The sequence below is a fragment of the Heloderma suspectum genome, chromosome 4, assembly GCF_057233095.1.
Source record: "Heloderma suspectum isolate Gila_16-S chromosome 4, 16-S_ref, whole genome shotgun sequence".
Taxonomy (NCBI): domain Eukaryota; kingdom Metazoa; phylum Chordata; class Lepidosauria; order Squamata; family Helodermatidae; genus Heloderma; species Heloderma suspectum.
Window position 1 is genome coordinate 194,580,431 of NC_139461.1, and position 13,303 is coordinate 194,593,733.

Sequence of the window (13,303 nt, forward strand, 5' to 3'; positions counted from 1 at the left end):
AATGGTAAAATGTCCTGTTCTCAGTCCCCACTCTCAGTTTCTGCCCGGTAATCAAGGATCCCTTGGACCATGTATATACCAGATTTCAGGGCTCTAGCTCATGCAGAAGTACAATTCTGAGAGCAAGTAAGTTATTATATATTAATAGTATTGAATAGAGTGAGAAGAAAGCACAGGAAGTATTCAAAATGTAGTATTTGTCATGCTGATTAATTATGTATAATTAAGCAATGTTAATTTTAATGATTGGACTGTGTGGAGATTAAAACAAGAAATAGTATAGCAAAGATAGTTCATTGGGAACTAGTCAAGAAAAAGTCTGCAAAGGAATGACTGTAATAAAATGACTATGTGCGCCTATGTATGACCGTCATGTTTCAGAAGGCAATAGACAACATTAATGAATTCTTCTTATATTTATTTTTCAGTTAACTTTCCTTGAATCTGCTTTGGGTACCCACTCGGTCAGCATTCCAATGTTAGAAGAACAGATATCAAGTTTGGAAGCAGAAGTTCAAGCTCAGGATAGTGCCCTGAAGTAGTGAACCGTTTGTTTTTTATTCTTCTTTCTAACTCGCAGGGTTGGTTCACCCATTACTTTCCAGGGGGAAATTTCAACTTGGAATGGCTCTCAGATGCACACGTGCTCCTTCCCCTCACCATGGAGAGAAACTAATGAAAGGATGATGTTGTACAACATTTATTAGAATGTACTATCTCCATCCCAAAATGTCCATGGAAAGAATGGATAGCCTAGCTCACTCATTACTTTCCATAGTGAGGGTAAGGTAGAAAGTCTGCAACTTGTACCCGGTTGAGATTTCTCTCCTGGAAATAGCAAGTGAACAAGGCCCACAGTGTTTATGCTATTAATTTTCAAATGTAGTTGTTTTGGAAAAATTACTTGCATTGAAATCAACATACCTTATACTTTTATCTCAAATCTGTGGATATAAGCCCATTGATTTCAATGAAATTGACTTCCAACCCAGTGTGAAATAGGATCATAGTGTTCAACATGCAAGTACAATAAAATCCAGTTCAGACATAATGGAAAACCATGGTTTCTTGCTACATGAATGAGCCACAGGGAGCCTCAGGCTTGCACATCCTTCACCTCTTTTATGTGCCAGAGGAGGAGGTTAGAACCAGAGGCTTCTGATTTTAAACTAACTACAATTCCCTGTGACATCTTAGGAAACTGTGGCTTCCTTTTGGTTTCAGAACAAGCCAGGATCACAGATCACAGTTTTATCCTGGCTTGTTTTTACTAACCATAATTTTTAACAAAACACACTTCCCCAAGTTCAGATACCACAGGCAACTATGGTTAGTTTAAAACCAGAAAAAGCTTCCAATCTCCTTCTCTGATACATGAAAGAGGCTTGCCTTCAGTTCATTCACTTCTGGGAAACTATGGTCTCCCATTACATCTGAATTGGGCCATTGGCTTATGATTTTATCAGAAGAATCTGTCTTACTTTGGATTTTGTCTTTCAGAGTGAGATCATATTGTGCTTTTCAGATTTTTTTGGTTTTATTGATGCCTTGATAGGGCTTTACCCGTAAAGGTGGTCTAAAATAATTTTAAATAAATAAAGTTGGTGAACATATGAATTTTCTTTTGCTAATGTATGAATTGTAAACATGGGTTGGGAACTGACGCTGCACTAAATGGGTTGCCTTTTACAGCAGCACTAATGTCATCTGCTGTCTCAGCACCAGAGAAAGGTTCAAGCTGCCCCTTTGCACCAGCAATGGAAACCTACAGCCGATCCTATGCTATGTTGCTCTGATCAGGTTTTGGTCTTTTTGCAATCTGTTGTTAGGAAAAATGGATGAATGGGAGAAGATTTTGTGCGTTGGTTGCTTGAGACAAAATGCATAGTACAATTTGTTTTTGATTATTATTTATTTGCACAAGGGCTTGGTATGGCTAACAAGATGCTAATTATTCTACCCCATTCCTTCCTATCCCTGGCCACCAAAAAATGAGTTTGAAAAAAAAATAATCTGACCCGCTGAATAACAGGATGGCTATTTTTCCTAAATCTCTATACTCAAAGGAAAAAATGCTCTCCACTACTTGATGTTCTTAACCAGATAGCTTTGCTATATAAAAATGTGTCTTGTTTAGAAAGCTGTTTTCTAATTGTTTTTAGAATGGCAGAAGATAAATTAGAGCAAAGCCAGCGAATGGTAATGGAAAAAGAATATGCTTTGCAGAAGCTGAAAGAGGAATATAAACAAATGAAACTTGATTTAATTGAACGATCTAAACAAGGAAAGAGGTGAGAAATTACAAAAGAGCTTGTTTTTTATTTTGAAAGCTTGACAGCATGTCACTTGCTACAGAATATTTATTGTAAGATGCCTTGTTTTGTGTTGTTGAACAAACCAACCATATTCTTTCAGAGATAATCCAGGTTATTTTGTTGAAATTGAGAGTTTCCAACAGTATTGGTGGCATGTCATATAGACATACACCTTTTTGACCATTAAATTACCAGGTTGTGTTGCTTTTGGAACAGATAAAAACTGTTTGAATTAAAGAGAAATTGATACCCCCGGCAGTGCTACCTTGGTTATATTACATTTATTAAAGCTTGGAATCAGTATTTTAGACTTTGATCTGATAGACTTATGCTAGTGCTTTGCCTGACGTCCTGAACTGGAAAATACATCGGGTACATCAAGGCCCTGTTTGGAAGTTGTTTCCCCCTGGAGAGATGCTGGCTGTGGGCTGTGAATGCTTGCTTTTACCCCTACCCTGCCCCACCACCATGTGGAGAAATGAATGACTGAAACAACAGATTAAAATATAATCAACAGAACTAAAATATGAAACACATATTTTAATGTATTATACATTATATTTTAGTATATTATATTTTAATGGTGGGTGGGTTTTTTTGCTTTTTTGGAATGTTAAAGCTTTTTTATAATATTGTATTTTTAAGCTTTTTTGTTTGCCATCTTGGGTAGACTTGCTTCAGAAAGGTGGCTTATAAATATTTTATTTAAATACATAAAATAAAAAATGGGATCTCCTGGTTTTTCACTTCTGTTTGTGCTGATGAAAGACAAGGGAGGAAACATGGCAGCATGAGCCCAAAGCAAAGCCTGCTCCTAATTTCTCTTCAGGCACAAGAAGAAATAATGTCAGAACAAACCATTAGAGAAATAGGTTGTGTGTGTGTGCGTGCGCGCGCATATAGCACTTGTATCTTACTATCTAGTGGTATAGTGCTATCTAGTAGTATGGTTTGGATTTTCAAGACCATGATAAAAGCTAGTGATAAAAGGCAAATAGGAACAAAGCATAGCCCCTTTCCAGTTCTCCTTGTATATATGGGAACCACTGAACATGCAGAGTTCCTGTGCAAGCATTGGCTTCCCTATTCCCTTCAGCACTCCGTGTGCATCATCGTTACATGTCTAGATCTCTGACTGACATGGAAATAAATGGGAGGTCCTCAGTTGTGCGGGAACTTCTAATTAGACTGTTTCTCAGTTTTGGAGGGGAAATAAGAACTGATATTTCAGATTTTGCATGCATTTCAGCTTCAGCATTAATAGTTGTATCATTAATTGCTTTGAAAATAGATGGATGAAAAAATATAATGCAACTACTCTGCTTATTATATTGCTCTGTTTCAGTGAAAGGCATATTTGTTTGTGATGAAGTACTCAAACCTGTTGTACTTTATACCTTATTCATGGTATACTTTTGCTATGAAGGAAATGTTCAGACAAGGCCAGTTTTACCCTTAATGTTCTCATGAAATAGCATCACGTAATTTGAAATGTTTACCTCTGTAAAGATAGTCATGTAAGAATTTATAACACTTTGTTATTGAGATACATTTGAATGAAATGGAACCTAAAACTAATGTCTGTTACTGCCTGCTGTTCAATTATTTCTTTTAAGGTACCCTTCTGCAACCTAATGTTGCAGAATGTTTCAGACTTCAACTCCTAACAGCCCTGGCCAGCATGTTCAAGGATCAGGAATGCTGGGAGTTGTAGTCCAAAACATGTGGAGGGCACCAGGTTGGGGACGGCTGTTTTAAAGCTTTGCTATTGTGAGAATAATAATCTTATACCATTACTTTGCTTGGCCAGTTTAAAACTGAGTTACCTCTTTCATTTAAAGAACTGAACAGCAAAGAAATGAAGCTCTGTATAATGCTGAGGAGCTGACAAGAACTTTTAAAAAATACAAGGAGAAAATAACTGAAAAACTGGAAAAGGTAAAACTTCATTTTAACAGAACGTTATGTGTACCCAGGAGCTAGAAAGCCATGTTTCAGTGCTAAAACTAAGGTTACCAGTGTTCTTCTAGCATGCATTTGCTCCTATGTCTTTTAATTGCAGCTTGACCATCAGAAATCAACCCCATACCAAGAAAAGCATAATCTGCTAAATTTAACGGATAGGTTTACTGTTAAAGGCACAAGACCAGGATTGTGGGCAGGGGAGGTGGCAACCCCAGCTTACACTGTGAAACATTTTACTGCTTTACACACTTACCTGGTAGTAAGTCCCATTGAACTCAGTGGTGCTTACTTTTGAGTAGACATGCATAAGATTGCGCTGTTATCTACGATTTAGTGTTTTATAGCTATATTCCAATATGCTTTTTATTCCTTTGAGATTAAAAAATAAACACTATAGGGTTTTGCTTTATTGATTTAAAAGAGTTTTGTAGTTCTTTTCTTCAAGCAAAACCAAAGAGATTCACAGCATGCAACTCAAAACACTTTAAAGTACAATAAATAAAAACTAGACCCCCAAATCTTGTACTTCACAAAAAGGAGTAAAAAAGCCAAATCCCCTCATAAAATTGGATGGTTTTCACTATACTAGGCTGTCTTGGTCTCTTCTTTCCTTAGCAACATTGTGATTAGTACTTAAAATTTAGGAGAGCATTGAGGGGTTTTAGATCCAGTAAAGAAGGCTGTAGTATTTCTCACACATGTTCAAGAGCAGAATGCTAACCACATTCTGTGTGAGCAGCACCTGATCCCTTTTTGGCAGACTATAGCTGTGTTAATTCAGATGTGCTGCTTACCTTAATCAATGCTAAAGAATATTGGCAAAAGTAAAACAAACTTTTTTCTTTATCCTGACCTAGACACACACAGAAATATACACCCCCCAACTCAGTTCTTTGTACAGCTGAGTGTCAGTTCTAGTTATAGGAAGGGACATGTGACTGTATAGTGGTAACGTCGGGACTGAACACTTGCACCCCCTCCCACAGCAGTGGAGATTCCTCCCAAAGAAGGTGGTATTGGCTTGCTCAGAGCAGGACTGCAACCATAACTTATTATTCTAATTAATAAATGATGGATTATTGCTGAAAAATGTCGACTTTTTCTTCAGGTTCAGGTGGAAGAACAAATTTTAGAAAAAAAATTAATGAACTGTGTAAAAGAAAAGGAAAAATTGCATACAAAGTGTGATAGCTATAGAAGTGAACTTGAGAACCTGAAGGAACAACTGAGGTAAATGTTTGTGTGTTTATCTTTGATGCCTGTATATGGAAAACATTACTATTTGATAATTTTTAAAGTTGTTTTGATATTTGGATCATGAAGTCCTCTGGTGTTGACCTGGGTCGTATGTAACGCCAGTTCATGGGTTGTTTAACAAACCATGGGTTAAAACTCTGCATTGGTTGTCCCTCAACAATGCGGAGTTCCAGGTTTGGAGGTAGCATCAAACAAGTCAGAAATGAGGTATTCTGCAGATATTTCCCTAAGCAGATACAAAGCTGAAGTGACAAGTGTGTGGGAAGCAGTGCGCTCCCTCGCTCCTGCCTGGCCCCAACCACCCATGGGCTGATGCTACTTGCGAACTGAGCCAATAGATTAATGGTTGATGAATGTGACTGTATGGCTAGCCTAATCCTTGTTACAGTTGACTGTGGAGCAAAACTGTAATATGACTGATTTTCAGATAAACAAAGTTTTCTTGCCTCATGACAAATGGGGCAGGATCAGCTTAACTGTAATGAAATTACTGTTTTGTCTACAGTCAGAGATAATGAGTATGTTTACTAGGGGTAAGTGTATTCCCCACTTCTCCTCTGTTACTGTTCTGCCATTCTGATACCCATTGGATTCTGCATCAGACTTCACTGTGGAACCAGTGTTAATGTTTAATGGAATAGCTTACAAGAATGAAAATACAGTTTGGTTTTATGTAATTTTAATTATTAGCTTTTCTTTTATTGGCTCTGAGAAAATACAGAGTTAGAGTGGGATGATAGTTTCAGATTCCTTGAGACTGTCTCTAGATGCATAGCCCATTCTTTAGTACACTCTGCAGGAGTAAAACAATCATTATGCATGCATTCCTTTTGATCAGTAAGAGGGAATCTTAGAAACAAAATCTTGCAGACTTTGGAAAGTTTTGCAGAACCTTTCTGCTTCTGTTTTGTATTCGTTTAGACAGTTAGTTGAAGATAATTTTACTGGAAAAGACAACCTAAAATGTGTAGAAGCCAAGAGTTCTGAAATGGAATTGCTGCTGAAACATTCTCAGGAGAAGATCCACATGCTTGAAAGTAGACTTCAGGACCAAGACATAATTCTTGAAGAGAAAAATGCCCTAATAAATGAAAATGCTGATTTAAAAGCACACGTTGCAGAGCAGAAGGATCATCTTAAGTTATATCATCAAGAAATTGAGAATTCAAAAATTGAACTGAAAACCTTAGAAAATGTTATTTCCCAGTTGTCCCAACATTCATCAAAGGAGGTACAGCAAAGTCTTTGACAGTTTTGTATTGTCAGCATGTATCTAAACCTTGGCCAATGAACTCAGCATTATGGAGTACAATGCACTATTTAAAAACATTCTAGAGTGACCTATTTATTTCATTGGAGCTTGCAACGGAACTGTACTCAGATTGTACTCTCAGGGGCCTTTTCAAGTACTACAGAATTTCTATACAGAAAGCATTTCCAAGTGGGAAGTGGCATACCACCCTTTTTTCACTACCTATGCATTGTCTTACGAAACTGTAATTGGGTAATGAGCAATATCAAGAACAGACTACAATTTCTTCCCTTTGATATTGGCAATAAGGCTTGCTAGTGATACTTTACATACTCGTGTTGATAAGCGTCAACACGAGTTGATAAGCGTCAACATACTCGTGTTGATAAGCGTCAGTTCAAGGCTTAATAGCAAGAGGATGACATTGCCAAGTGGGAGTTATTGTCGTGCCCCCCCCCCCCCCGGTCATTGGTGCTCATTTTCAAAGCGCTTGCTTAGTTCTCTTCCCCCCCCCCTTTTTCACTGTGCAATTGGGTTCCTACTTTCTCTCGGTCTTATCCCCCCCCGGCTTTCACAAGTGTGTGCAGATTAGCCTATATGCAGTTTTGCCTTGTCAATTTCCTTGTATGTTATCTACTCCAATTCAGAACTCCCTTTGACAGCTGTAACATAGAAGGGAAAAAGTACAACCCCCTTTGTGTATTCCCAAATCACTGAAAAAATAATTTTAAAAAGGTGGCGAGTGAGTGATGGTCCTTCCAAAGTGCTCTTTCGGCATTGATGGAGGGGCAGTCATTGGCAAGCGAGATTGGAGGCAGTACTGGTAAGATCACAAACAGTAGGATGGGCTTTTTTTTGCTGCTGTTGCCAAGCAGCACTGTAACTGGGTTCAGACATCACAACAACCCACCTTGAGAACAAATTATTCTCAACAGTCCTAGTACAAGCCATAGGTTCAGAGGGTGGCTTGTTCAGGAAAATCAGCCTATACTGGATTGCCCACACCAGGTTTGGATGCTATAAGCTACGCTGACACTAACAAGGCTCACAACCCATTGTGGCTTACCATGATGTGCGAACCCAGCCAGAGACTGTAGAATATCAGCCACCACCAGTCCCAGCATTCTGTCACAAAGTGTCAATTTCTGCTCTATAGGCATAAGTGCAAAAGCTAATAATGGGAAAAGTAAATAAGAAATTACCATGATATAGAGAAAGCCAGGGGATTGTATATGCCCAGCATATTTGTCTTTTCCCTTCTGTGTCACATTTCATGGCACTTTGGAAACATCCCCAGGGTTTCCCAGTATTGAAAAGTGGCTTGCAATGTGATGGGGACGGATAGTATTCCAAAAAGAGAGAGGTGCAATAATTCGATAGATTAATGAAGCTCATCTGCCCTTGAATCACAGCCAATCATGATGCAGCCAAAGTTCAGCACTTTTAATCCGTGCTGGTTGCAGTAGAAGAACATTTGCTTAAATCTCCGATTGAAACAAGTAGAATTTAAATGGTTGATTTTGACTAGATGCTGCCCATTAAGATTTCCTGAACAATAAATGATCAATTCTAAACAGTGTTTTTACATTTGTGTCTTTCCCTCCACTTAACTTGTAGGTTGATCATTCAAAGCATCCTTCTAATGAAGCATCATCTGCCGATTGCTGTGAGTCAGCTAGATCCCTGATAGAAGAGCTACGGTATTATATTAGTTTTTAAGTGACTGTGGAATACTTGAATGCATTAGAAGCAACAAAAAGAAACATAGGACTGATCTACAATCTTTATTTTTCCTAGACTAAAACTGAAAATGAAAGAAGCAGGGATTCAGAAACTTCAGGCAGAACTTATGGTCAGTAAGATAGGTCAAGGATTCTTTGAAGAAAATGAGGGACAAGAATTGCATGGCCTAGAAACTGAACCAGTAAAACTGACTGGAAATCAATCAGGTATGCATGATGGCTATATCTTATCTCCAGTATCAGAGGCAAGACGCCTCTGAGCACCAGTTGCTGAGGAACACAAGCAGGGGAGTGCTATGCTGTCATGTCCTTCTTGTTGGTTTTCCAGTAGCATCTGGTTGGCCACTGTGAGAACAGAAGACTGGACTAGACAGCCTTTGGTTTGATTCAACGGGTCTGTTCTTACAAATGTAGAATACCTTAAAATGTATGGTTGCTTCTGACGTGTATAGCTGCTTCTCCAAAACAATCCACTTTGAAAGTAAATGGCTGTTATGCTGAGGACACACATCCTGGCTAAAGCTGGCTAGCAACAGCAGTGATTCCTGGTTCAGGACATAATGAAGTAGGCCACAGTACTTCCTGGGCCTCTGTGAAGGGTAAGAAAGGAATATTCTTGGTGCCAGCAATGGCAGGTGGAATTGTTTCGTTGTTGCCACCTGAACACCAGGCGTGAAAGCATACAGCCCCCCACAGTTTAAGAAACTGGTCCTCTGTGCTTTAGAGCAGGGGTCCCCAACCCCTGGGCCGTGGACCAGTACCGGGCCGGGCCGTGGCCTGTTAGTGACTGGGCTGCAACAGGGGTGTGGAAACCCCCCTACCTTGAGTCCACGGGGGGGGGAGGCAATCCCCCCCTGGAATCCTTGCCAGCTCCGCTCCGAGTCCGCGGAGCTGCTGGCCGGCTCCGGCCGCTGGCGGACTTCCAGCCGCTGGGATGCAAATGGCGTCCACCATTTCGGTCCCAGTGGCCGGAAGTCTGCCAGCAGCCGGAGCTGGCCAGGATTCTGGGGGGGGACCCCCCCCCCTGCGGACCCAAGGTAAGAGGGGTTCCTACACCCCTGCTGTGGCCTGGCCCCATCCCCCCCCCCGGTCCGTGGAAAAATTATTTTCTATGGGACCGGTCCCTGGGCCCAAAAAGGTTGGGGACCGCTGCTTTAGAGTATAGTTTTAACAGTGGGCGAATTTGCATGTCACACTACGCCACCCTGAGAATAAGCATGGTGGATGGATGGCTTATCTGTTACTGCCAGCAATCACCCACTCTGTGGCTTGCCATGGTTTGTTTCTCCCTCAGTCCTTCTCAGTCCTCCAGGCCACCGTCAGCATGTATCCCTGGGGCCTTTGCAGCAGAAATCCTCATTTCCTCATTCCCAGTGTCAGCACTCTTTCTGCCATTGGCCGGATGGTGAGGGAAACTACCCCCCGCACACACACACATAAAATTGCCAAAGGGATTTAAGTTTCTGAGCCTTTATGAATGCGGGAATGCATTTGCAAACGTTTATTTTTATTTTAGGGGACTTGTGCAAGTGTGCAGGACTGCAGAGCTGCCTGACCACTATTGAGTCCAGCATAGTCATATTCCCCCTCTTGTCAATTTCATCCTCCACTTCGCAGAAAGGAAATAATGTTATGAGCCCTTATGAACATTGGAAAGCATTTGCAATTTTTCCCCGGGGTTTTGTGCAAGGCCACATGATCATCTGTCGCTATTTAGCAAGCATACTGATCTACCCCTCCTGTCCATGTCCTTGTCAATTGCTTTCCTTGCTAGTGAACACCTTTTTAAAAAAAGGCTGCTTCATGTTCTACTGAAGTAATAACACGTGCCCCTTAAGCTCCTTCTCTTCTGTAGCTGCCAGCCACTTTTGCCCCACCCCCTCTTTGTGCTTGTCACATTCCTCCACTGGCCTCCATTGCTAGTTGTCAGATGTACATGAGGGTTACAGAGCAGTGAGTGGGAAAGCTCAACATATGCAAATTTCAAGACAGAACAGGGATGAGTGGGTAAAGATATGCAAATTTCAAGAAAGACAAGTGAGGCAGATAGCTAAAAATATGCAAATTTCATGCAGAGCAGTAAAACAGAGGGGAAATTGTGCAAATTTCAAAGCAGAGCAGGAAAATGGAGCAGAAAATTAAATACAATTCCTAGCAGCAGACATTCACTCTTGCACACTTGCTTAAGACCGATTTTTTTTTTTTTAATTGTGAATACGTTTGGGATACTCTCACGTCTTTTCTTCAAGATTTTTATGAATTAAAAATTAAATATCCATGCTGAGGCGAAGGGCACTGAGAAGGCATGAGGGAGAAGGGCAGTGGCACTAGCAAGATTGCGAGGAGTGGCAGGGTTTTTTGCCACTCTTGTTGGGCAGGTCTTTAGCTGTTCCCATCAACCCACAATAAAATTGCCCTGCCAGATTCGGACACCACAAGCCACCCTGAGAACAAGCCACACTAAATAACTCTATTACAAGCCATGGGTTCTCAGGGTGGCTTGTTTGTGAAAAACAACACATGAAAAACAACATTCCAGGTTCAGACATCATGGTAAGCCACCCTGCAACCACCCACTGTGGCTTAGCATGATGTGTGAAGCAGGTCATTGTAACGTTTCTTAGATGCCTAATATAATTTCTGAGCTCTTCGTTTCAATATTAACCCAATTAAAATGGAGTACTATTTAATTTTACTATTATATTACAATTTCAATATATCACTTGATAACTGTGACCCTGTACTACTGTCATGACATTTACCCTTATCAATCAAGTACAGGTTCAGTTTTTTGCTCTAGAAGCCAATATTTACTGGAATAATTTGTGTATCTGGGGGCTTCAGGGTAGTCTACCTGTTACCTGATCTGTGTGGCAAAGTGCTTCCCTGTGGTGATTCTTTACATCACATTGTAATGTATAGGGTCAACTCCAAATGATATGCAGAATTTCTGTACCGCAACAGACCTCTCCAGGAACATCTGATGGTGGTTTATGTCATTGGGAGCTTCCATGTGATAAGGTAGCACATGTTACCCCAGAGCATACAGAGTGGCTTGTCATGTAGATTGCTCTCTAATTGCATTGTTTCAAGGTGAAGTTACCCTTGGGTCAGTTTTGAGAATGAACTCTCTTTTGGTAATTTAGGATGTTCTGACTGACCTACTCAAGAGCTGCATTTAGATGTTGCAACAAACCATGGTTTGTTGTGAAGCAAGTGTGCTGTGGCATGCCTTGGTATACGCTCTTCCTTCTCCCCTTTCTCTCTTCTTCATCTGTGAGTGGAGAAGATTTGAACAAACCACAGTTTCCCATTTTGCTTTAATATAAGAAACTGTGGCCTGGAGAAAATGAGAAACAGCAGGTTGTTCCAAACCACAACTGGAAATGCATGCCTTTATACCGGTGTAGTTTCTAAATGTTTACAATCATGACTGTCTTAACTTGGTGTGTCTTAGTCTGCTGTTTCTTCTGTAAAGAGAGAAAATGCCAACAATTGGAACTTATCAGTAAACAGTTTGAAAAGGAGAAGCAGAGATTTCATAGACAATTAGAAGAGCTACGTAGTAAGCTGGAAAGATCTGAAGAGGAGAACTCTTTTTTAAAGAGTAACATGGCACAGCGAACTAGTCATTTTCAAGCAATACAGGAAGAACTATTGGAGAAAGCTGCAAAAACTAGCAGCTTGGAGCGAGAAGTAAGTAGAAACAAAAAAGTCTGTATTATTAGGAATGATCTAATTAATTTCATAAAAATAGTTTCTATTATGAAAGGCCACACAATTGCCCATTAGATGTTACAGATGGTTTTGATATTAGGAAATGATTGGACAGTAGCTATCAGCCCCCCTCACATGGTGGTGGGTGGGACTTTTTATTTTTACACATTGGATGAACCTATGGAAAAGCAACCTAAAGGGCTCCATAGTTAATCCAAATACATGCTGGCAGTAAACCTCTTTTTCTTCAGTAATCCTTCTAGAGTTCCTGTCCTTTTGGTTACTGCATCTTTCACAGTGATAGCTCACGTTGGAGTCGCAATTCTTAACTTGGCTCCTCCAACCCATCTACAGTTCAGTTAGGGGCTATCAAGATGACCAGTCAAAGAGTGCCCAAAGTGTCCCGTGGCTTTTGCAGCATAGTTCCACAAGCCCAAATCCAGCACAGTACCAATGTATCCTCTCCCTGTGTAATGCTGGAGGTGTGTATGTAATCCTTGTTCCAGGTATGGCAGCTGTCTGCTGCTTATTTTAATGAAAAGCAAATGTACAGTAAAACACAGAGCATTACTGGGGATAGAGTAGATTGTGAATGAAAGTGTGTTTTGAGCACAGAATTGTTTTTAAAAGGTTTAGGCAAGAAGAGTTGTGTTGCTTATCATCACTGACATCCTAACACCTGTTCAAGAGGAACATACAACATTCATGCAGCCATCTTCAATGTGGGGGGCACCACTATTTATGCAGAAATCCATCTTTATTCTTTTAGTTTTGTGTATTTGAAATGTACGTATATTCTTTATAGATGGCAAGGAAATCTTCTCAGCTTTCAGCCCTTGAAAAACACTTAGAAGAAAAGACAGTTGCTTATACAAATGCGGCTGCAAGAAAAACTGAGCTGGAACAGGAATTGTTGGTAAAACCCTTGTAATCTTTTCACAGCATTTTGGAGCAGAGAAAGATGTATTCACATATGTCATGTTGTACAAAATATGCTAACGAGCATTGGTGTATTCACCAATGTAAATACCTATAATATAATTTTAAAAACAGAA

General features: G+C 40.2%; 1 protein-coding gene across 8 annotated transcripts in view; it reads left to right on the top strand.

Moving 5' to 3' along the window:
• The window catches only part of CCDC18 (coiled-coil domain containing 18), a 43,451-nt gene that overhangs the window by 4,859 nt on the left and 25,289 nt on the right, over positions 1 to 13,303 (top strand). For all 8 annotated transcript variants that reach the window (XM_084851778.1, XM_084851776.1, XM_084851782.1 and 5 more), the window contains 9 exons: positions 429 to 538; positions 2,163 to 2,291; positions 4,157 to 4,253; positions 5,389 to 5,510; positions 6,459 to 6,768; positions 8,407 to 8,489; positions 8,587 to 8,738; positions 12,010 to 12,227; positions 13,054 to 13,164. In XM_084851778.1, coding sequence (XP_084707904.1) covers positions 429 to 538; positions 2,163 to 2,291; positions 4,157 to 4,253; positions 5,389 to 5,510; positions 6,459 to 6,768; positions 8,407 to 8,489; positions 8,587 to 8,738; positions 12,010 to 12,227; positions 13,054 to 13,164 — 1,332 coding nt within the window. The remainder of the gene's footprint in view (positions 1 to 428; positions 539 to 2,162; positions 2,292 to 4,156; positions 4,254 to 5,388; positions 5,511 to 6,458; positions 6,769 to 8,406; positions 8,490 to 8,586; positions 8,739 to 12,009; positions 12,228 to 13,053; positions 13,165 to 13,303) is intronic.